The sequence below is a fragment of the Diplotaxodon limnothrissa genome, linkage group LG6 (genome assembly GCF_057381915.1).
Source record: "Diplotaxodon limnothrissa isolate DT_005_m linkage group LG6, D_limnothrissa_male_GT1.1, whole genome shotgun sequence".
Classification (NCBI taxonomy): Eukaryota; Metazoa; Chordata; class Actinopteri; order Cichliformes; family Cichlidae; genus Diplotaxodon; species Diplotaxodon limnothrissa.
In genome coordinates this window covers 44,528,147-44,552,859 of record NC_140601.1, presented here as the reverse complement: position 1 = coordinate 44,552,859, position 24,713 = coordinate 44,528,147, and the positions used below count along the sequence as shown (strand labels likewise).

Sequence of the window (24,713 nt, the reverse complement as noted above, 5' to 3'; positions counted from 1 at the left end):
TAAGAACAAGAGGTATAAAAATAAACTAACTAGTATTTTGAGGTCATGTAAAATTGAGAAATTATTAAATATGAATAAAAATAACAGTAAAGGGATTTGGAAAACATGAAATATTGTTATTAAAATAGTTCTAGGCAGTTACATTATCCTTCATATTTGACTAATAATGATGAGCGATGTGGTTAATGAGTTCAACAAATTCTTTGTAAGTGTTGGGCCAGACTTGGCTGACAGAACACAAGAAACTGTGCAGAGAAAGAAACTAAGCTCATTGAACGTAATCCTCAACTAGGGCTGGGCCATATCAAACGTTCACGGTAACACCGGTGTAATGTTAGGCAATGGTTAGAAAATGAAATATGGCGATAGAATATGGGTAAAAATTTTAAATAACTTTAATGCACATAAAAAACAGCTGCTTGTTTAAGTGAAAATACATTGATGGGTTTTTTGCACTAATAAAGTTGTGGAGTGGTAAAGTATTTTGTCTCGCGTCAGTTATATCGTTATCGCACATTTTCAAATATATATTGTGATAAATATTTCTGGCCATATTCCCCCGGCCTAATCCTCAGTCAGTGTTTTTAACGGTGGTGGAAAAAAAGGAAATCATGTTGTTGGGAAATCACAAACTGAAAACTCTACAGACTTTGATCGATGCTCCAAACCCTTAACATACATTTGCAATTTGCCTCTACAAACTGGTGCGTTCCCAACACAAATGAAAACTGCTAAAGTAATACCACTGTTTAAAAATGGAGATTGACACCAATTCACATTACAGGCCTGTTTCTCTACTCTCACAATTCTCACAAATACTGGAAAAGGTTTTATTAATAGACTTGACAAATTAATAGATAAACATAAAATAATAATGGAAAGTCAGTATGGTTTCAGACCAAATAGATCAACATCCATGGCATTAATGGAACTAACTGAACATATCACTAATAAAACAGATCAAAGACAATGCACAGTCTGAGTTTTCATTGACCTACAAGAAGCTTTTGACACAATCAATCATGAAATATTACCTTATAAACTGGAGCACTACAGCATTAGAGGAGTGGGTCAGGAGTTATTTGAGAGACAGGCAACAATTTGTGAGGCTTGGTGAATATCAGAGTGCCTGGACATTGTTTGTGGAGTTCCACAGGGGTCAGCATTGGGTCCAAAGCTTATTTATCCTGTGCATCAATGATATATAAAAACATCTGATATATTACAGTTTATTTTATTTGCAGATGATTCAAAGATTTTTTTGTGCTGGAGATAATTCACATCAGCTTTTGGAACACAAAACTGAAAACAAGGTTTGACAGAAACAAGTTTTCACTAAATTTGAATAAAACTACATTTATGTTATTTGGAAATTGTAAAAAAGATGCTGGAGCAGAATTGCTGATAAATAATGTTGAAGTAGTAAGTTTCTGATACAACGTTTCTGGGTGTGGTAACAGATAACAGAATTCAATTCTGTTATGTTCAGTTTTTCAGCGTCACTCTGAGACAGGATATTTCTAACTTTAGAGATGTTGCGCAAATGGAAGAACGCAGTCTTACATATTTGTTTAATATGTGCGTTGAAGGACATGTCCTGGTCAATGTGCTGGAAACCTCACACAAAGCATATACATGTCACAGGCGTGTTGCAGACAGTTGCAAACTTGATGACGAGCAGGACAGGCTTCTTGAAATCTGTGTCTTTGTCCTTAATTTGAAGATAAGATCACCCCCCACCCTCCCCACCTCACTCCACCCTCCGCCAACAGGAAGCAGATTCCTCAGAGACCTCTTTGCCCTATGAACAGGAAGTGATGTAATCCAGTAATCAGCTGAGATGACTGGGTCAGGAGACAGGAAGAGGCAATCACGCCGATGTTATCAACTCCTCAGACTCACTTTTCATGACCCAACTACGGCATTTCTGTCATCTGCAGATGGCCGACTGTTGACAACAGTTTTCCACAATGCACCACAGTCTGCTGCTCCTTATGACTGCAGCTTCTTCAACATCATTTCCCTTGAACGAAGATCCGCCTTTACAGATGTTCTCAGACAGAAACATCTGTAAAGATCCCACTTGGCCTCAGGAATTAGTACACTACTTTTCCTGCATTTAAACACATGATCGTCTCTCCTGTACTCTTGCTGGCTGCTTTGTTTCATAGTCTTATTTTTTACAGGCAAATGAAGCCAGGTCAATAAAAGGAGTTTCCTGAATGAATGTGAAACTTCAGCTGGGTGGTGGTGTCTTTGGAACTACAGCATTCACCTCCTGATTGCACTGATGATGATTCAGGGAGGGACCAGGGCACTGGCTGTGCCGTCCTGAGGGGTTCTGATGATTGCAGTCAGGAAACTAAGATTAAAGAAACACTTAAAAGCACCAAAATAGATCATCTAACCTTTCAATACAAAGCACCCTGAGACTTCTGTTGTCATGTGACATATCAATTGTACTATATATCTATTGTATATACTATATTATTTTATCTTATTCTATTCTATTAGGGGTTTTTTTTTTGGGGGGGGGGGGGGGGTTACTGCTCTAACTTGTATTTTAAGAAAAGATACAATAACCTTTATTAGTCCTACACGTGGGAAAATTGTTGTGTCACAGCAGAAAGTGGACAGTGCAAAGTTACAGTAGCAAAAATTAAGAAAAGCAATGAAATAGGATATGATAATAAGAATAAGATACTATATGACATGATTTCCCACGTGTGGGACTAATAAAGGTTTATCTCATCTTTATCTTATAAACTTAAAGCTGAACTGAATTCAGTTACAGTCAAACAGGATCACTTTTTAATATATTTCATGTTATGTTTTATTCTTCAGGTAAAACTTCCTAACACCAGGGTAGATGGATACTTGATCCCAAACTGACCAAAGTGAAAACAGCAGTTTGTATGACTGTCTGCAAAGCGTTTACTCTGCCGATGTGATCACACAGTGTTGGGACGTTTCACAGAACTCCACATCTGTTTGCATGTGCTCAAACATACAGGCATGCAGCATTGTTCCGTGTTTATTTTTCCAATGTCTGCTTTTAGCTTTATGTCAGAAATGTAATGTTCAAGGTTGACCTGACGTCAGACCGGCTCCAAACACAGTACAGCGTATACAGTATGCAGTACACACAGAGCAGTGTATGCAGTTGAGAGTACATTTGTCCACATACAGATATCTGAAGCCTTCAGCTGTTACTGCTGAACATGACGGAGACAGCTGCTGGAAATACCACACACACACACACACACACACACTGCCTTCTCATGGTAACGTGGTGGACTTCAGGTGTGTTTTGTTGCTTCTCGCATTAATAAAGTAATAACTGGGTTATAACATCTAGTTCACGTCTGGGCACAGGTTTGTCCTGTGGCTCTTCCCCATACCAGAGCTGGTCCGTCTGCCACGTTTGTGTTTTAAATTCTCAGGCATGACGCTTCATGTTTTTCAGCCGAACAGATGCGTCACACCTACAGGCGAATGAGCAGCTGGGATTGACTAGCGCATGTTCACACCTGTACTTGTAGCACAGGTAAACAGGTGATTCACCTCAACAGGAGTGCATGACAACCTTTTCTTATTTCAGATCGCTGTGGATGGTGAGTCCAGGATGTACTTCCTGTCTCTGATCCTAATCAGACTGTGGACCTATTAGATCTCACAGGAGTCATGAACTTCGGGTCTGAGTCCTGGCAGTGGTTCAGGGTCCTTCTGGACTAGACTAACAGCAGTGTTTCTTAGACTTTCCAAGGATCGGGACTATGGGACCTCCGGTCGTTCAGGGAGCTCCTGTTGTACCAAAGATGGGGGTCAGGGCCCGAATGTCCGACTTGTCTCAGAGGAGGGATGCTCAGGAGGGTCTGAACTTGAGCTTTCTGAGTCAACCTCCCCATTCCAACAAGAGCCTGGACCCCCAGCCCAGGTCAGAGACTACATTCCCAGTTCGCCCGAGTCCTTCCACCAGCAGGAGTTTGGCAAGGATGAAGAGAAGCAACAGTGAGGTGACGATCAGTGATGTCGGAGCTGAAGACATGGACCCTGCTGCCATCAACCCAAACACAGACGCAAGTCTGAGGCGAAAGTGCTGCAGCACTTCGACACTGGACCGCCAAAGTTTGTCACAATCCACTGAGACTCCTTCCTGGAGGCTGGAGCAGCAGGTGCCCAGCGCACCGCCTCCGTTCCCAGAACCTGCACAGCTTCGTGCTGCACTGTCGCCCAGTCTGCAGACTGCCGCTCGCATTGCTCATGGGGATGTCATCTATGTACCCAACTATGTGAACGCTTCGGTTTATGTGTCGCATGTTCAGAAAACAAAGCCGGAGACATCGATCCTCAGCAGACTAAGGAATCAGAGGACAAACAGGGACACAAGACCCAGCGCAATCTCTTACAAATGCTTTTCTCATTATGATAGTCAGAGTGTCCTCTTCAACTTCAGCAGCGGCTTCGTCCCCCAAGCAGACCTCCAGCACAGAAGGAACGTCTCCACCTCTGGATGTGATGTGTTTGATGCTTTAAGCCCTGATGAACGTGACAAAAACAACTTTCTGGTGAGCAGCTGTCCGTTCTTTCATAATGAGATTGGAGGGGAGATGGAAAGGAGGCTGGGCCTGACTCGGGCCAACACCTCCACCTGCGGTGCTGCAGCAGACACATCCTTCAGCGATCCGCCGCTCAGCACCCACCGCACCAACGCGAGCATCTCAGTGTTGGAGTTTCGTGGAGGAACTCGGGCGTTCGACCAACATCTGATGAATAATCACGACATTGAACACATTGACCTGGGAGCCAGATACTACCTGAAATACTTCTACAACCAAGGTAAGGTCCAGTCGAGGGCCAGACTTCACCACGATGCAGAAGCTGGATGCTCTTGCTAAAAGTAAAGCAAGGACGCTTTTTAAAATAGTGCCACCAGTTTAATCTAGTTCCAACAAAAGATATTTATAACAGGAAGAGTTTGTAATAGATCTCAGTATCCATAGAGTTAAAAAATAAACAGTTCAATAACTTCCAACAGAAACATTCTGCCATAAGGATAGGCGACACGATCAACATGTGACTGTGTGCTAAAAACAAACCCTGAAGTGCAATAATATTTCTGACTGTAAATGAAAAGAAATGAACTGAATATGAAGATCTGAAGATCTAACACACAGGTGTCGAACTCCAGGCCTCGAGGGCCGGTGTCCTGCAGGGTTTAGATGTGTCCTTGATCCAACACAGCTGGTTTAAATGACTAAATGACCTCCTCAACATGTCTTGAAGTTTTCCAGAGGCCTGATAATGAAATAATTATGTGATTCAGGTGTTGACCCAGGGTGAGCTCTAAAACCTGCAGGACACCGGCTTTCGAGGCCTGGAGTTCGACACCCCTGATTAATTTAAGCACTATTACTGCGTTCAGGTTTCTGTTTTCACTGATGTGAGTGACCTTCTGTGTTTTTTCTGTCAGATCACCAAAATTATTTTGGCATTGATGAGAACTTTGGTCCGGTGTCTCTGAGCCTCCGGCGAGAGAAACTGGAGGAGAGGAGTGATGAGACACAGTACAACTACAGGATGATCCTCAGGACTGGTCAGGTAACTAGTCATGTGACCGGTCACGTGACTGGTTAGGCGACCTGACCTGATCACAGTCTGGTTTGAGATCATTTTCGATTACTAATTTATAAAGTGACTGTTGGTGATGCTGTTAATCCCTGTTTGTCCTTTTAGTCTGACCCAATCACGCCCCCTCTTTCAGCTGTCTACCCTGAGAGGATCCATCACAGAGGACTCTATCCCATCTTCATCCAAACACGGGACCAGTCGACGTCTTCCTCTGAAGGATGTTCTCGAGTTTGTGGTTCCTCAACTTAGCATCCACAGTCTCAGACTGGCTGCAGATTCACCCAGAGTCCCTGAACTGCTGCTGCAGCTGGACCAGCAGGAGGTGAGCCAGTCCCAGTGTGCCACCCACCAGCTGACCATGAAATACCTGCCACTGCCATGGTTGGCCTTCCCATGTTTCTGACAGGATGGTCTGTGTTAAACTAGAATCCCGTTTCATAGCCAGTTTGCTAAATCGGGCTTTTGATGCTGTGACGCTTTCACATAATGAAACAGTTGGCATAAGAATTCAGCTTCTCGTGCTACGTCCACCATGCTGATCAATGCTGAGTAGCGTATTCTTCAAAAACACCCAAACACACATCCTCAGAGAGGTTTTCACAGGCAGCAGCTACGAGTTCTCTGTCTGAAAGAAATGATTCACTATTATCTCATCCTTCTAGAGCTTTAGAGATCCTAATAAAGCTTCTGTGATTCTGTCCAGTTTAGAGACAAACTCAGACTTGATGGTATTAGCTGGAACAAGTAAGATGTACCTTTTTAATCAGCTACAGTTTTTGTCACGTTTTCCTTACTTTTTGGTGGCCCTCCCAGAGGTCAGTACAAAATAAAGAAAACCTTCTTGTTGTGCTCTCTCAGAAGTTTAGCAAAGTGATACAAAGCAGTTTTTTAAGTGGCCACTGGGAGCCTGAGCAGAAGAAGAGAGGTCTCTTTAAGCTCCAGTCAGACTGAAATCCCAGGAGACGACACAGACGGACATCAGCCTGAGAACACAGCAGGAAGATGATAAGTTTACTATCGCATTAATATGAGATATCCACATGAGCGGCAGGAGGGTGCTCCTGCCTTCAGGTGTCTCAGGTAAGAGACGAGGTAAAACACTGTGATAGGCTCATCTTTTTGTCCAGGTGCCCTAAAACGTCCACTGCAAGAGGGAGAAGTCAGCTGACCTTCCGATGTTGTGTGAAATGACCAAAGGTCTCCTGACACGGCATCATCAAGTCAATATAAACAATAAAACCAGTAAATCCAGTACAAACAGTGACACCAGCATTTTCTCCAATTTCTGAAGTACTCCTGTTTCAACTAACTATTATACAAATTATTATACAAATGATTTTCACTTGTGTGGGAAATCTAACCCCTCTTAGACCTTCACCGCAACTTTACACACGTTCAAGTTTCTCAGGCGCTTCATGTCTGGTTATGCAGAAGGTTACCGGGTAGGGTTAAAAGATTTCCCGCTGGAGCGTAATTCACGCATCAGTTCCAAGCCTTCTGAATTGATCTTATAACCAGCACCTTCAGAGTCCCGATGGTCCACGCTGACCCTGCCTGCTTTTCTTTGTTTTACTGCAGCTGAAGTTCCAGCGCAAAGTGGGCGTGTTATTCTGTCGGGCTGGTCAGTCCACCGAGGAGGACAACAGTGACTCTGGCAGTCCCGCTCTAGATCAGTTCCTGGACCTTCTGGGCCACAGAGGTCCACTGAAAGATACCAGCGGTACCAGCACCATTTCTTTTTCTGAAACAAAACCGGGTCCTTGTTTGTCCTGGTTCTGCAATGATGTCAGAATGGTGTTTGGTAATTGTTGTTACTTTCTGTTTGCTTGTTTTTGTTTCCTGTCAGAAGACTCAACAGGGAGGCAGTCAGTTTTTACAACGTTCAGAGAATTCAAGCTGATGTTCCACGTGTCCACGGCAAGCAGCCCTCAGCAGGTGATTCTCCTGTTCCTAGTTTGACCTTGTGCTGTGTACTGCACAAGTACCACAACTAAAGTTTTCAAGTATCTGTACTTTATATCCGTATTTGTTTTTCTGACAGCTTTTTACTTTTATTCTCCACATTTCAACACAAATATTTCATCTTCCTACTTTATACATTTTCCAAGCGTGCTCCTTACTTTAGGTTTAACACTGACTCACATCGTAAGTTATTTCCCATCACTGCAACCCTTTAAACATCAAACCGATCTGAAAGTAAATGTAGGACCGATTACAGGTAAAATACAGTCCTATTGGTTTATCCATCATAAGGACGTATCAGATAAAGATAAAGAGGCAAAACCATATAATTTATGCATTGCTACTGTTAGTTAAAGGTCGTCATAACGGTGCTTTTTTATGTTCTGGTCACAGTACATCAGCTAACTACTGAAGTACTACAAAGGAAACAAATGAGAGATAAGATCATTTTGTTTAGAGATGGAGAAAGATGTAAGACATTGTGGGTGGCCCACTTCAGCTCAGGTCCTCTACCAAAGGCCTGGGAGCCTGAGGTTCCTGCACAGTATCTTTGCTGTTCCTAGTTCCACCCTCTTCTAGACAGAGATGTTGAATGTCACCCCACATTTTGCTGGAGCCACTAGGCCAGTTCAGAGGTTATGTATTATGATTACCATGGGAACCACTGTTACCTTCACTCTCCGCATCTTCTCGGGCTCCTCTCTCAGCCCTTGGTACTTCTGCTTATCATGTTACTTTTTCTTGATGTTGCTATCACTAGGTTCAGCTACATCACTATGGCCATCTTCCTCTGCTTGCCCACTAACGGTGGTAGATACCGTGCAGGGGCCTGTCCTTCTATGATGGTTCCTCTCCTTGCTTCTCGTCTTACTCAGGTTTCTGCTGCCTGAGGTATTCACTAAGGACATAATGAGTTGTGGCCAACTTTTTGATGTACTCATGGATGTTCGTTGTCTCATCCTGGACAGTGGTTCTGAAACTCACTAGTCTTCGGCCTCCTCCGTTCTGCTTAGTGTATAGCCTTGGGGTGCTGGATTTGGGGTAATACTCTGCATGCATGGTCAGGAGCTTTCTTGTCTTGATGCAAGTGGCTTCTGTCTCCTCCTTTGGCCAGCTTATTATCCCAACAGGGTACTTGATCATCGGCAGGGTGTAGGTGCTGATTGCCCGGATCTTATTCCTCCCATTCAGCTGACTCCTCTGGACTTGCCTTACTTTCTGCAGGTACTTGATGGTGGGGACTTCCCTAGCAGCTTCTTCATGATTCCCATTTGCCTGTAGGATTCCTGGGTACTTGTAGCTGTCCTCAATGTCTGCATTGTTGCTTCTGGTAGTGCAGTCCCCTCAGTTCTGACTAGCATCCCTCTTTTCGTTACCGTCCAACTACATTTCTCCAGTCTGAATGAAATTCCGATGTTATTGCTGTAGATTCTCGTGGTTTGAATCAGTGAATCGATGTCTTGTTCACTCCTGGCATACAGTTTGATCTCATCCAGGTGGCTGACGTTTGCCGCGTTCTGTATTCAGTATCTGTAGCCAGTCTTGACAATGACCTCACTGAGAGGGTCCAGGCTAGGGGTGGTGTGGCGGAGCATTGTCTGTGGCACCGCTGCAGAGTCACACCTGAGCGGCATGAGAAATCAAGCCTTACCGGCTTAAAAGAAGAATGAACTGGGTCCTGTTGTTGTTGTTGTTGTTGGTGTCTGTGGCGACAGCTGAAAAGCTGCAACCGAGTGTTCAAAACAACAGCAGAGATAAAAGAAAAGTGAAAGAATGTGATCTGGTCTGCTGTGCATCCCGAAACCCAGGATCGTAGCATGGCAGAACCATGACCGGGACAGCCAAGGGAGGCGCTGGCCCAAATGGTGGCCAAACTCGCAGCTACAAAGAGGGAGCGGTGTTACCGCCAGCAGGAACAACTGCAGGATCGGTCCAAGCACCGGATGCAGTTGGTAGAGAGTTTGGCAGCTCGGATCGGGTCTTGGCGAAGACCCCGCCGACATCCCTTGACTGCATGGGAGTGACTGATGACCGGACTGCTTTGGCACCCGTACCGGTCCCAGGGAGAGGCCAGCCAGGGCACAGCCTACTTCCGCACGCATACCCACTCCGGGAGGGACCTGCCCAGGGTTAGAGTTGAGGGTCTGCACAGCAGCTGGACCTGCCTGGCTTCCACCAGAGGCCAGCATGCGGTGGGGGCCTGTGCGCCGGCCACCTGCCGCCTGTGAGCCTTGACTCACATCCACGACTGCTGCGCCGCCGCCACTTGTCACGCAGTCGGCCCCTAGTATAATTAACAGATAACTGCTAAGATGGAGAGGAAACTAATTTAGAAGATCATCATTTAGCCTGGAGAAATAGTTTGTTGCTCTAAAAAAAAAACTAAAAACATTTGTACTGTGCTATACTATACTAATGCTATACTAATGCTATTCATCACTGGTTGAAGAAAATAAGAACAACCCTAGATTTCTCTTCAGCACTGTAGCCAGGCTGAAAAACAGTCAGAGCACTGCTGAGCCAACCATCCCTTTAATGTTAACTAGTAATGACTTCATGAACGTCAGGCATTTGCAGCCGTGGCAGAGTGCTTTGGCCAACCCCTATTAAAAGGGAGTTGCAGTTATCTAAGCGTAAGGTTATAAAAGCATGGATGACAGTTTCCAAGTCACGCCTGGAAAGAAAAGGCTTGACCTTCAATAGACGTCTGAGGTGACAGAATGAGGATTTTACTACGCCATTTATGTGGCCATCAAAACTAAGTGCAGCCCAAGATTAGTAACCGAGCTCTTCAGGTGAGGAGCAAAGTCAACATCTGGTGTACCAGATTGGGACTGAATAAAAGTCCCTATGTTTTACATTCATTAAAATTAAAAAACTGCAGGGCCAGCCATGATTTAACTTTGCTAAGACAATCAAGCAGGAGTCCAATCGAGGCGCTATCACAGTGATTGAAAGGTAGGTAAAGCTGGCAATCGTCAGCATATAGATGAAATTAAATTTTGTGTTTTCAATTTCCCAGTGGCTCCCAGTGGCAGGAGATACAATGAAAACAGTAGTGGCCCAAAAATAGATCCTTGCAGTACACCTCATGGCAGAGGGGCCACAGAGGATGAGGCCGAACCCAACTTAACACAAACGTTCCTGTCAGAGAGATATGGTTTTATCCATGAAGCTGCCAAGCCAGAAATTCCTACACAATGCTGTAGTCGAGAGATCAGCAGGTCATGATCCGCTGTGTCAAATGCAGCAGTCAGATTCAACAAAACAACCAATACATTTTTACCACAGTCCGTCACTAACAAAATGTTATTCATAACCTTTATGAGAGGTGTCTCCATGCTGTGAAACAGCTTAGAGTCGGACTGAAGAGCTTCTGGAATTTGAAAATCACTTAGATGGTTCCTCAGCTGAGTGTGAACAATCTTTTCCAGGATCTTATTCAGAAAAGGAAGCTTTGAGATGGGTCTGAAGTTTGTCGTAATTGAAATGTCTGAGCCCAGTTTCTTAAGTAAAGGATGGATAACTGCATGCTTAAACTCACTTGGTACTTGACGTGGCAAGAGACTGGTATTAAGTTCGGCACAACAGCGTCGGCCAGGTGCAAGCCGTCTAACAGCAGGACGATTTTATTTTATTTAGAAAGAGGGGCAATACATATTAATGAACATTTTAACAAATGTAAATGTGCCAGATTATAGCCTTCAATTCAATTCAATTCAATTTTATTCATATAGCGCCAAATCACAACAAAAGTCGCCTCAAGGCGCTTCATAGATACAGAGAAAAACCCAACAATCATATGACCCCCTATGAGCAAGCACTTTGGCAACAGTGGGAAGGAAAAACTCCCTTTTAACAGGAAGAAACCTCCGGCAGAACCAGGCTCAGGGAGGGGCGGCCATCTGCTGCGACCGGTTGGGGTGAGAGAAGGAAGACAGGATAAAAGACATGCTGTGGAAGAGAGACAGAGGTTAATAACAGATATGATTCAATGCAGCCTTGGGCTAATTTCCATCTGCAGACCCTCTGGCAGGTTGGTTTTAAAAGAGGAACAATGTCAAATAAAATGGGCATATGGTCAGGGAATGTACGAATACATATGATGATGCCAAGTTCAACGTGTGACCACGTTCTTGAGTGGCACCCTTAACAGATTGAACAAAATTAAAAGGGTTCACAAAGTCCTTAGCCAGCGGCTTCCCTGGGCAACAGACATGAATATTAAAATCACCGAGCTGCAGTGGTTTGTATCATATCTATCTAATAGACTCCAAATTGTTCACGGGGCGATCGTGGCTCAAGAGTTGGCAGTTCGTCTTGTAATCGGAAGGTTGCTGGTTTGGGCCCCAACTCCGACAGTCTCAGTCGTTGTGTCCTTGGGCGAGACACTTCACCTACTGGTGATGGTCAGAGGACCCGGTGATGCCAGTGTCCGGCAGCCTCGCCTCTGTCAGTGCGCTCCAGGGTGGCTGTGGCTACAATGTAGCTGCCATCACCAGTGTGTGAATGTGTGTGAGTGTGTGGATGACTGAAGGTAGTGTAAAGTGCTTTGGGGTCCTTACGGACTAGTAAAAGCGCTATACAAATACAGGCCATTTACCATTTGCCATGTAAATGGAGAGTCCTCTTCACACACTGAGGTTAATTATGGAGTTCCACAGGGTTCAGTGCTAGGACCAATTCTGTTTACATTATACATGCTTCCCTTAGGCAGCATCATTAGAAGACATAGCATACATTTACACTGCTATGCAGATGACACCCAGCTCTATCTGTCCATGAAGCCAGATAACACACACCAATGAGTTAAACTGCAGGAATGTCTTAAAGACATAAAGACCTGGATGGCCGCTAACTTTCTGCTTCTTCATTCAGATCAAACTGAGGTTATTGTACTCGGCCCTGAAAATCGGATTGGATGGGATGAGATCTGAAACATCTTCACAAACTCAAAGAAGTCCAATTGGCTTTTTTCAAGCTCTTAAGATAAAATCGCTGTAAATCGTGTGTGTGTGTGTTTCAGCTGCTTCATAAGAGTCTTACTGGGAATGACTTCGTCACAGTAATCTTCCAGGAGCCGAACTCCCCGCCCTTCAGTCCGCAGAACATCTGCTCACATTCCCAACATGTCTTCATCATCGTTCGAGTCCACCGTCCCTGCAGCCAGCACACCTGTTACAGGTAGGATTGTAACTAGAGCAGGTGAGATTATAACGTGAGCAGGTAGAACAGTTGAGACCTGTTGATGTGTCATTTGTGTCCTGTTAGTATTGCAGTGTCCAGGCGTAGAGACATCCCGTTCTTTGGTCCCTTGATCCCACCAGGTTGGATGTTTTCAGCCTCACCTGAATTCAGAAATTTCCTGCTGACGAAGATCATTAATGCCGAAAATGCTGCGCACAGGTCAGAGACCTTTGTCACAATAAGAGCACTACGCAGACAGGAGCACCTGAAGGAGCTGGTGGAAAACTTTTCCACATCAGTGCTAGTGGACTCATCATCTTCCATCAAGTTCAGCTTTATCTCTCTGGTAGTAAAGAAAAAAGAGCGCAGCGCACCACGGCCTCATGGTTACCTGAACACTGCTGGGGCTCTCACCTGGAGTGTGACAGCAAAAGACTTCAGCTGCTCTTTTGATGTACCATGCCAGCTCGCCATCTCCAGTGAGTTTGTGGTGCTTGTAGAGGAAGCCAGCAGACAGGTAGTGTTTCACTGTTACTGCAGAGGCGTGATTGGCTGGAACGCCGGCCACAAAGGCATTAAACTTTTCTACGAACACGGAGACTGTGTGATGCTGTCGACACGAGAGAGAGGCTGGGAGGACAGCCGCGAGATTGCCCAGAGACTGCAGGTGACCAGAATCCTTTGTGAACCTGAATCTGAGCATGTGTCATACACAAGAATGATCTGATGTCATCTGTTTTCTGACCTCAGCTGGTGACTCATGGCGGTCCTGCTGTGGACATGATTCTGAGGAGGAACCGCCACGGTCAGTTTGGGTTTCACGTGAACTTTGAAGGAGTGGTGGCGGATGTTGAGACCAACAGTTTTGCGTGGAAGGAGGGTCTCCGGCCCGGCTGTAGGATAATGGAGATCTGCGCGGTCGCCATAGTAAAGCTATCACATAAGCAGATGATTGAGCTGCTGAGGACATCGATGACCGTGAGCGTGGTCGTTATTCTGCCGCACGGAGATGGGACACCTCGCAGGTCACATGATGGTTTATTTGAACTTTATTTTAATGGTTAGAAGAAAATATAAATATATGAAACGCAAATGCCGAATAGAAAATGTTTGAGAGATTTTTAGTGTTTCAATCTGTTTATAGTTCTGTTTCGCTTATGTGGTAAAAGTCAACTGGTAGGCTGCTGCTCACTGTGGCTGATAACATCGGTAAAAATAGGCTCGTTTAATCTTCATATCTCAGGATGTCAGGACTTCCTGTGCCATCATTAAATGTTTCCTGAGTTCTCTGCCACAGATGGAGGATGGATTATGAGCTGTAATCCTCTCACTGTGTGAGTTTGACTGCACACCTGTAAGTCAGATTTCAGGGTCAAACATAATCCGAGTGCCAGGGCCACGCCATCACGTGTCCAGAATCCCAGGAGATCTGAGCTTGAATCAGGTTTGCATGATCCTTTGGGCTCTGACTGACACCTAGCAGTGCATAAAGAGGCTTTGACCGTTGTGAGGACAAGCTCACGTCATGCTGACCACATCGTGACATCCCTGCAGCAAGTTTGATGTGGCTTCAGACCAGAAATCAGTTAATCAGCTGTGCGTGGGAAAAAAAGATCCACCAGATGAATAATTTATTTTCTCTGAAAAACCGAACAGGCAAATTATATATAAGGCAAAATAAAAGAACTCAGCCGGCCTCCTTCAGTGCATTTACAGTCAGTAAACTCACTCAGGGATACAAAATGGCCTGAATTAGTAATAAGCTGCAGCTTTGAGGTCATTTCCTCAGAGTGAAGATTATCAGAGCAGAAAACCTGAGGATAACACGTGGAGTACGCTGTTAACGGGAACACAGGAACCCGCCTCATAAACGCTCCTTACAGTTTGACTATAATAAGTAAAAATAAGGAGCAGATAAACTACACCAACCAATCAGCAGCCAGTAAATCTGAGGATAGCAGAGGGAAAGCCTGTGGAGGCATTTTTGTTGAGTTTTACATCAGCAGTGATTGGTTTAAAGTGACGGAGCACGAGGAGTGACATCAGTCGGTACAGACTTGGACTTTTTCTGTAAACGATCACTCACACACTCACTCGCTCGCTCTCCTCTCTTTGTTCTTCGGTCTTCAGGAGTTTCTCAGAAATCTACCAAGTCCCGAGGTTTGAGTACAAACTGGACTCTGACATCACTTCCTACCCATTAAGAGTAACCCCACCCACCTGGCACAAGGTGTTAGAAGCTCCGCCTACTCAGAGCATCCCAGGTGAACTGGAACAGCAACTGAGACCAATTAAACAATTGAATGAGGGATCCAGGTAACACACCTGTACCTGTCTGTGGGGGTCAGTTTGTGTCACAATAACCAGAGACAGTCAGAGTTGCCGAAGTCCAGCAAAACTTCCTTCCTTCCTTCCATCAGGAGCATTTTTCTCCACGTCGGAAGTTTATTTAGAATATTATTGAATCTGTTCTCGTCTTTGCAGTTCCTCGTGTCGAGTTTTGTTTGTGTTGTTACATCATAGAGGATTATTGGCCTGATATTCTTTCACTTGTTTCTGTGTTGAAGCAGTCATGTAAGGTTTTTAGGGCTGATGTGATGATTATTGATTGATATCAGTTAGGATCATTAATCCAGACCGTTTCTTTACCCAGAATCCCTCAGCACTCTGTCCTTCTGCAGGTCACCAAGCAAACACTCGACTTCCGTTGACCCCGGACCACCTTTGACCCCACAGAGCCATGCCCGATGGGGGTAATTATTGATCCATTAGCGATCTACGTTTTCTTTTAAACAAAGTAATCGGATTATCTGTTGATGTCAATCTTGCTTTCAGAGCTCGTCCTGATTGGGCAGTCAGCTCTGAAGAAGACTCACTTGAGAAGATCGGGAGATCTAAAGGTGGGTTTACCTGGATGTGACCTGGTTTGGCTCTGCAGCTCTGAGCTTTGACATTTAACCCTTTGAACTTTAACAACAACCTGGAACATCTTCATCTTCTCCTCCAGAGGCCAGTCACCTTTGTCATCACGATCATCCTCATCGTGTGACGAAGGCTCGGGGGGGGTTTCAGCCCAGTCTGATGGATGCCAACAACACGCTTTCCAGCAGCAGCGGCAGCGAGAGCAGATACTCCGACTGTCATCTCACTCACACTAAGGTGCCTTCAATGGACAGCGGAATTGACTCCGCCCCCTGCACATCATCAGCCCAACCAGCTGTGGCTGGGGCGACGCTGGTCCTGAGCGATATCCAGAGAGGCAAATGGACAATCTCGGCCGGTCACATGACCAACCTGAGTGAGACCTGCTCTCTGTCCTGGTGAGCTGCAAGTAAACAAATGATGTAATCTCTAACTGTGATTTTTACATAATTGTGTATTTATTTTTCCATTGAGCTCCACAGCCTGAGGGCAGTCAGCCAGTTGGAGTGTTCGGATTTAACATTTGAGTAAATGTTCAGCCCATTATTTCTGGGCGTAGCAGAGTGCCAAGGTTAGTGTTGTCCAACGTTGTCCTCAACACCTTTATCTTGACCAAACTTGGATTTATCCTTCTTATTCAGTAATACATTTCCATGTAGTCAAATTTCACATTGGATCAATCAGCTGGGCAAACAAAACAGCTGCATCAGAGTTTCTCTTGGGAGTCGATGGGATCCAAAATAACTAGAGTACTGCAAGACTATGGGCTCAAAATGTGGTCATAAATATTTTGTACTTGTAAATCAGCTTTGTATGTGTAAAAAGAAGTACGAATTTTGACCCGATCTTCCTTTCATCTGATTGGTCAATGTCATGTCAATCACAAATGTAACAATCCAATCAGAGAACAGATGGGTTTGGCTGTCGGAGGGGTGCTTTTTTGAACTGCAGGTCTTTAAAGAGAATAAGGTGGCAGAGCAGGTCAGCCACTAATCAGAAGGTCGGTGGTTCGATCCCAGGCTGCCTCCTGGCTGCATGCCAAATATCCTTGGGCAAGATACTAACCCCGTGTTTGCCTACTGGTGGTGGTCAGAGGGCCCGGTGGCGCCAGTGTCCGGCAGCCTCGCCTCTGTCAGTGCGCCCCAGGGCAGCTGTGGCTACAATGTAGCTGCCATTGCCAGTGTGTGAATGTGTGTGTGAATGGGCGAATGACTGAATGTAGTGTAAAGCGCTTTGGGGTCCTGCGCAAGTAATGCGCTATACAAATGCAGGCCATTTACCATTTACATGCCAGCCCAGCGTTTTCCTTCATCACCACGAAGGAAAACAGTCTGTGGTCGTCCGAGTTTGGTGATTTTTGTGTCACAGGTCTACGTGTTTAATACAGGGACTTCCACAGCCTTTTCAACAGCGCTGCGGACCGCGGGGCAGGCAGTGTTTTGAAATGACAGTCTTCATTACAAAGCTTTCCTTTGTTATGAATTAGCATACATGTTTTTATTGAACATTTGAAGAAACAATAAAAAAAACAGAAACTCTTGTAGAGGAGATAAAGTCAGAGATAGAAACGACAGGTGCATCTAGTGCAGGTAGAGCTGCTGCACACAGAGCTCAGCAGCCAGCGCAACAAATCCTGGATCCTTGGCTTTTAGTTAGCATTAGCAGCACATGCTGCCTCTGATGTGAAAGGACCTTCATGCTGCGCACTGTGACTCACAGCAATGGTCCCGGGTCAGCCCTGACTTTGTGTTAAACTAATCCTAAAGTAATAATGGTGTTTCTAACCACTGATATAGCACAACTTTATCCTTTCAACAGCTGCTCAAAGTTAGGGGACCTAGCTGCTATCGGATATTTATATAGAGATCCTCCAGCTTCAAACCCTTCAAGGAGTTCAAAAAAGCACCCCTCCGACAGCCAAACCCATCTGTTCTCTGATTGGATTGTTACATTTGTGATTGACATGACATTGACCAATCAGATGAAAGGAAGAAAAATAGGGTCAAAATTCGTACTTTTAACTTGCAGGGTTTTTTTTGGCTAAGTCCACACACAAATTCTTTTTACACATACGAAACTGATTTACAAGTACAAAATATTTATGACCACATTCTGAGCCCATACAAGACATTGATCTGGTTGACTTTGTGCTTGATTTTTTATGATTCCTTTTGTGGAAATGCTTCCACATTCAGTTTTCATATCATGGATTGCGTGGAAAACACTGAAGTCGGGTTTTTTCTGTTCACTGAAGTGGGTGATGGCTGAAACTTCCAACGATGGATGATGGCTCGATGAATAATAAAAGGAAGAATGGTTGATACGTCGATCAATGGACAAACTTATTTATGACTGTATGGCTAATAGTCAAGAGCAACATTTAATGGCAGCTCTAAATAATTTTGATTGGACTAGCATACTATCCTGTGATGACACTAATAAATGTTGTGATCTATTATACTCTGCTATTAAAGGGGTCTTGTCACAGTTTCAGAAAGAGAGCCATTTAAAGAAACGAGTTTATTCCTTGCCTTGGATTAATACTGAATGTAAACAGCTTATGAGACTCAGAGACCAGTTACTTCAAAAATCGTTACAATCTGGATTAAATACTGATCGATTACATTTTATATCGGCAAGGAATAAAGTCACGCAAACTTTGAGAATGGCAAAAGCAAATTTTTTTCATGACTGTAATTAATAGTGCCAAAGGAAACTGTAACCTAATTTAAGATAAGATAAGATAACCTTTATTAGTCCCACACGTGGGAAATTTGTTTTGTCACAGCAGGAAGTGGACAGTGCAAAAGTTATGAGGCAAAAATTAGAATACAATAAGAATAAATACAGTACACAACTGTACAGAATAGAATAAAATAAAATACTATATACAGTAGAATAAAATAAAATAAATATACAATAAGATAAAAATAGAATACAAATACAAATACTATATACAACTGAGTAAAAATACAACGATGACAGAAAGGATTATTGCACTTAGTATTATTGCATATGTATGGATGTGTGTGCTTGATCAGTTAAAGTCTTTATTATGGAGTCTGACAGCAGTGGGGAGGAAAGACCTGCGAAATCTCTCCGTCCCACACCGTGGGTGCCGCAGTCTCCCACTGAAGGAGCTGCTCAGTGCTGTCACAGTCTGCTGCATGGGGTGGGAGATGTTGTCCATCAGGGATGACAGCTTAGCCGCCGTTCTCCTGTCACTCACCACCTCCACTGGGTCCAGAGAAAATATTTGGGAAAATATTAACAAACTCCTTGATAACAGTAAGCATAATGCTGATACAGACCTTGAACTTAAATTTGCCAATGAACTGGTATCAGAGCCTCTCAGCCTAGCTACTAATTTAAATGATTTTCCAAAGTACCATTAATGAAATTGCACAATTGTTTTCTAATTCTTGTGACCCTCAACAAAATATTGGGAATGCCGACACCAAAGAGGATGTTTCTTCTCCAGATTCAAAGTTCAATATTCAGAAAATTACAGAAAATGAGGTAGAAAATATAATCTCTAAATTAAGAAGTTCTAAAGCAAGGGATGAGTTTGGATTTGATACCAATTTCTTGAAGCATTATAAATCTTGTTTTTTGGTGCCTGTGACCCATCTTATTAACTTATCAATGACGCAGGCAGTCGTTCCTCTGAGTTGGAAGGTGGCAAAAGTTACACCAATTTATAAATCGGGTGATAAAACAGACCCTGCTAATTAGCATACTCCCTATCTTTTCAAAGATAGCAGAAACGTGGGTTGCTAACTCTATCATCAAACATCTTAATGACTCCAATCCGGGTTTGCACCCTATGCAATTCGGATTTCGCACTCTTCATTCAACTGAAACGGTTGTCTGTGTTTTTGTTGAGAGAGTGAAATCTTACTTAGACAAGAGCAGTTATGTTGCGGCTGTTTTTCTTGATTTCAAGCGTGCATTTGACACTGTGAATCATCTTAAGCTCTTGTCTAGACTGTCGACATTTTACTTTAGTAATCACACTGTTAAATGGATACAGTCTTATCTATCAGATAGAAAACAATGCGTGCAAATAAAGAATAGCAAGTCATCCTATCTTTACTGTACACAAGGTGTCCCCCAGGGTTCAATTCTAGGCCCCCTGTTATTTTCACTTTATGTAAATGCCTTGCCTAATGTGTGCAAAAATGTGGACACGATTATGTATGCCGATGATACGGTAATTTTTACACAAGCCAAAACTGCTGATGATGCAGCCCATCAGCTTTCACTGGCATTACATGATTTACAAAAATGGCTGAATGACTCATGCTTGTGCCTTAATTTTAAAAAGACCGTATCAATGTTTTTTAGTAAACCTAAAACAACCGTGGCTGCAGTAAAAGTCTGCTTGGGTGCACAACAATTAATTAATGTTGAGGAATTTAAGTATTTGGGAGTGCTACTAGACTCTAAATTATCCTTTAAAAACACATTTAAAAAGTAGTGAAAACTGTAAATGTTAATATACAGAACTTTAGACATATCTGCACATCATTAACAGACACAGCAGCGATTACATTCCTGCACTCTATGATACTGGCTCATATTGAATACTGTATTACAAGTTGGTCCTATACAAGCTCTGCTGCTATTGGGCCAATTGAAGTATGCTACAAAAGAGCATTGAAAATATTAGATAAAAAACCTTTTTCATATCACCATTGTCAAATTTTAGAAAAATACAAGTTTTTAACTTTTACTAATTTCAAATTATTTAAATCTGCCTGTCTAATATACAAAGTTATACATGGTCTGGCGCCTCGACCAATGAGTGATTTTATTAAACAAAAGTCTAGCAGTGTTGTCGGGTCTCGACTGACTCGAGCCACTGTTAGAGGTGATTGTGAACTGGCACTCAGACGGAGCACCTTTTCACAGATGCTCTGTCATATCAGGGAGTGAGCTTCTGGAATAGTCTTCCACTGTCAGTGAGGGAAAGTACAAGTCTACCCATCTTTAAGAGTCACTTAAAAGGGCGGCTGAGGGACACACAAACATGTAATCATGTTTAATAATCATGTTTTATATTGGACGGGAAAAAGATTTAGTGTATTACAAAAAGGGAAACAACTGTTAGTGCAATGGGTGAACGCAATATCACGATGGTCAGGGCATGTACAATACTGGGGTTTGTGCAATATAATTGATGTGTTTCTGTTATTGTTATCTATACTGTCCTCTGTGTCCACTCTCCTTGTCATTGTTTGTTCTAGTATAATGTGATCAATGTTTTTGTCCTTGTCACATGACCTGTAAATAGTGTCTCTGTATGTTTTTACTAACTTGTGTTTAACACCAACCTGCCAGAGGGTCTGCAGATGGAAATTAGCCCAAGGCTATAATCTAGCATATTTACATTTGTTAAAATGTTCATTAATATGTATTGCCCCTCTTTCTAAAAAATAAATAAATAAAATAAAGGATCGACAAACGATAGATGGATGGCTGAAAGATAAATCAGAATCAGAGTTGCAGTGTTACACGCCTCTTTGCAGCTACTCTCCACCCCCAAAACTCCATTCCCTTTAAAACCGTGTCAGCTCCCAAACCACCAAAAAAAACAAAGTAAGAAAAAAAACAATTTAAACCTAAAAATTGACAAAAGGCTATTCTATTCTATTCTATTCTATTCTATTCTATTCAGTTCTAGAAAGAACAATATAGTGTCCACAACTCCAATAAAACACTGAAATGCAGATTAATAAGCATTAGGTCTCTCTCTTCTAAGTCCTATTAGTACATGAACTAATACTTGTTATTAATCAATAAATTGATTTACTCTGCCTTACAGAAACCTGGTTACTGTGTGATGACTGAATCAACAGCCCTGTGTTATACTAACTGTCAGAGTCCTCAAAGCACAGGCTGAGTGGCGGTGTGGCAGCAACCTTCCACTCCAGCTTGTTAATCAACCAAAGACCCAGACAGAGACATTTAATCTGTTATTAGACTCAATTGGCTTCTCTCAAAATGTAAAAGAACCAATCAACCACTTTAATCACACTCTACTTCCTGTTCTGACATAATACATAGAAACTAAACATTTAACAGTGTTTCGTGAAAACTGTATTTTTAATCCTTAAATTCAAGTTATTGAATTGAGAAAAAAAGAATTAAGACGGACTTTTGCGAGATCTCTCAAAACTAACTCGGGATCTCGCAAAACTTTTGCGATCTCGCAAAAGTTTTAGCCGCATTCTTCGGAGGCCGCCAGCTCGAAGCCAACCGGGAGGTCGAGGCACGATGTGCCGGGAAAGCGGTGTTCCTCCCGGCTGTAGTAGGTCTCGACCTCCCGTTAGCTTCGAGATGGTGGGTGTCAGATCTCCGAAAACGTCGGAGCACTTTTGCAAATATGTGATGTCTTGTAAACAGAGCAGATATCTGACGTTTACACAAAATGGCTTGCATTTGTATAGCGCCTTACTCAGTCCCTAAGGACCCCAAAGCGCTTTACACTACATTCAGTCATTCAATCAATCACACATACATTCACACACTGTGGTGGCTCAGGTGGCAGAGCAGGTCAGCCACTAATCAGAAGGTCGGTGGTTCGATCCCAGGCTGCCTCCTGGCTGCATGCCAAATATCTTTGGGCAAGATACTAACCCCATGTTTGCCTACTGGTGGTGGTCAGAGGGCCCGGTGGCGCCAGTGTCCGCAGCCTCGCCTCTGTCAGTGCACCGCAGGGTGGCTGTGGCTACAACATAGCTGCCATCACCAGTGTGTGTTTACACAACTACATTCACGCCTCAAAATATCTTAAACGTTTATTTTGTGACCCAGAAAGAGTAATATTACAACTAAGTAGATGCCGCCATTGTTGGAATTCAACTTTTGCGAGATCCCGAGTTTGTTTTGAGAGATCTCGCAAAAGTTCATCATAATTTTTTTTCTCCCATGTCCCCTGCGGGGCTCCGTAGTTAATACATTGAATCATTAGTTATTAATCTCTGTCTCTCTTCCACAGCTGTCTTTATGCTGCCTTCCTTCTCTCACCCCAACTGGTCGCAGCAGATGTTGTATGTTATGTTGAAAATTGAATTGATGAATCAATTATTGATGGTTGACGTATGGATGAATGGAACAAATGACGGATGGATGTTGATAAATGGATGAAAGGTTGAGAGAGGGAGGAATAATGGATAGATGAATGACAGATGATACAAGATTGGATTATTGCTGATGGATGGTTGAATGACCGATGAATAGATGAAGGATGAAAAAATGATGGATGAATGCTGACCTTTTACTTCCTTTCTCAGTGACTGTCATGAATCCACCAGCTGGTCTGAGGGCAGGTCCAAAACCAGTTCCTCTACCAGCTCACCTGAGGCCTTAATCACATGTAAAGAAGGCTCCACTAAGGAAATGGGGCTTACTCAAGAGGGGGAGGGGCCGAAGAGATCCAGCAGGTCCAGCAGGTGAGATGACCTCATCAAGACGTATTGGCAGTCAGACCTGAGCTTTCCAGTCCACCCATCACTGCAAATCAAAAGTTATTAGGAATCAGAGAAGAGAGGCTTTTCAGGAGAAACTGTTAAATGCTCAGTTTCTGTGGCAGATCTGCCATCTGATTCTACCCGGGAACTCAATGCAGTGTTGAAGTCTTTATATTCAGCATCTAAATGAATGTTAAAGTCACCTACTATAATCTGAAGTGAAACCTGTAGCCAAGTATGAACAATTTGTTGATCAAATATTGATCCATGTCCTCTGTTATTCCTACGCGTAATGCACTTTCCCGCTAACCCCTAACCCTAACCCCCTTCCCGCCACGCCGTGCAAAGCTCTGTGACGTACCAAAAGAAACAAAGTTCAACCACACGATGAAGGAAAACATTCAGTTTTTCACCCAGGGACCTCCAGAGACTTTTCAAAGGCTCTGTGGGGGGAGGATGCACTCTCACTAGTCGGGATAGTTACAAAGCCGCCTTCTTCATGAACGAGCAATACATTTTATTAAAATACAACGCAGACTATGGTACATAGAGTCAGAAAGATACATGTTTTGACATGGAACAGGCGAATGTAGAGCGCAGCGGCCAGCACAGTAAAAGTTTGGCCCTTGGCTCCAGTGAGCGGTTAGCGCAGCGCACGCCACGTCATTTTTACCCAGCTCTTTCAGTTTTTTATATTTTGGTGTATTTCTATAGTATTGATTATTATTCTAGATTAAGTTCAGTGTCTGTCTGTTTCTTGTTTCCTGTTTTACTTTGGAGGTTCGTGTCTGGTGTCAGTGCGTTCGGTTTATGTTTCCCCTGTCTCGTCAGCTGTGATTTCTCCCAGGTGTGTTCCCCTCCTGTCTCTCATCCCTTGATTACTGCCGTGTGTATTTTAGCCCTGTGTTTCCTTTGTTCCCTGTCGCGTTGTTAATGTCTACTCACCCTCAATCTATGCTCTGTGTTTCGGTCCCTGTTTATCTGCCTGTTAGTTTATATTTTCCCAGTGTAGTTAGTCTGCTGTTTATCTGCAACCTGCAAATAAAGCTGTTTACTTTGAGTTCAACTTCACTGAATCCTGCATTTTGGGTCCTTCCTCCCTGTAACCTGAAGTGAATGCGACAGAGGTTCCATGCCCAAATTTAACTTAAGCGCCAGCAAGGCGTCAGTAAAGTTTTGTTCAGCCCCAGAGTCAATCAGAGCTCTAAGGGATTGAGTCTTGAGTTTCACTGTTAATTTTGCTGCAATCATGAGACGTGGAGGAGACCATGAACAGGAGACCTCGCTCACCCGTACTCTCTTTTCTACTGGTGGGTGCGGTCTTTTGGCAGAGCCGGACAAACAGTGGCAACATGGCCCTTGCAGCCGGAGTAAAATCACTCCCCGGCCCTCAACCACTGATGCCACTCCTCGGGTGAGAGTCTGGAACAACCCAGTTGGATGGGTTGTTCGCTCTCTTCCACACTGTCCGACACCTGATTGCCTCCGCTACCAGTCGCGCCTCCCCCCAGCGCCATCTCCATGCAACCCAGAGGC

At 43.6% G+C, this 24,713-nt stretch overlaps 1 protein-coding gene across 2 annotated transcripts in view; it reads left to right on the top strand.

Moving 5' to 3' along the window:
• LOC146631386 (signal-induced proliferation-associated 1-like protein 2) overlaps positions 1 to 24,713 on the top strand; it is a 42,662-nt gene that overhangs the window by 329 nt on the left and 17,620 nt on the right. Inside the window, exons 2-14 of one of the 2 annotated variants that reach the window (XM_085355352.1) lie at positions 3,602 to 4,839; positions 5,474 to 5,601; positions 5,765 to 5,953; positions 7,210 to 7,351; positions 7,481 to 7,566; positions 12,620 to 12,777; positions 12,865 to 13,447; positions 13,531 to 13,805; positions 14,911 to 15,096; positions 15,462 to 15,533; positions 15,616 to 15,680; positions 15,788 to 16,100; positions 23,001 to 23,159. In XM_085355352.1, the coding sequence (XP_085211478.1) occupies positions 3,777 to 4,839; positions 5,474 to 5,601; positions 5,765 to 5,953; positions 7,210 to 7,351; positions 7,481 to 7,566; positions 12,620 to 12,777; positions 12,865 to 13,447; positions 13,531 to 13,805; positions 14,911 to 15,096; positions 15,462 to 15,533; positions 15,616 to 15,680; positions 15,788 to 16,100; positions 23,001 to 23,159 (3,419 nt within the window). In that variant the 5' untranslated portion in view covers positions 3,602 to 3,776. Of the gene's footprint in view, positions 1 to 3,601; positions 4,840 to 5,473; positions 5,602 to 5,764; positions 5,954 to 7,209; positions 7,352 to 7,477; positions 7,567 to 12,619; positions 12,778 to 12,864; positions 13,448 to 13,530; positions 13,806 to 14,910; positions 15,097 to 15,461; positions 15,534 to 15,615; positions 15,681 to 15,787; positions 16,101 to 23,000; positions 23,160 to 24,713 lie in introns of both variants that reach the window. The other variant, XM_085355351.1, reaches the window with a different exon arrangement.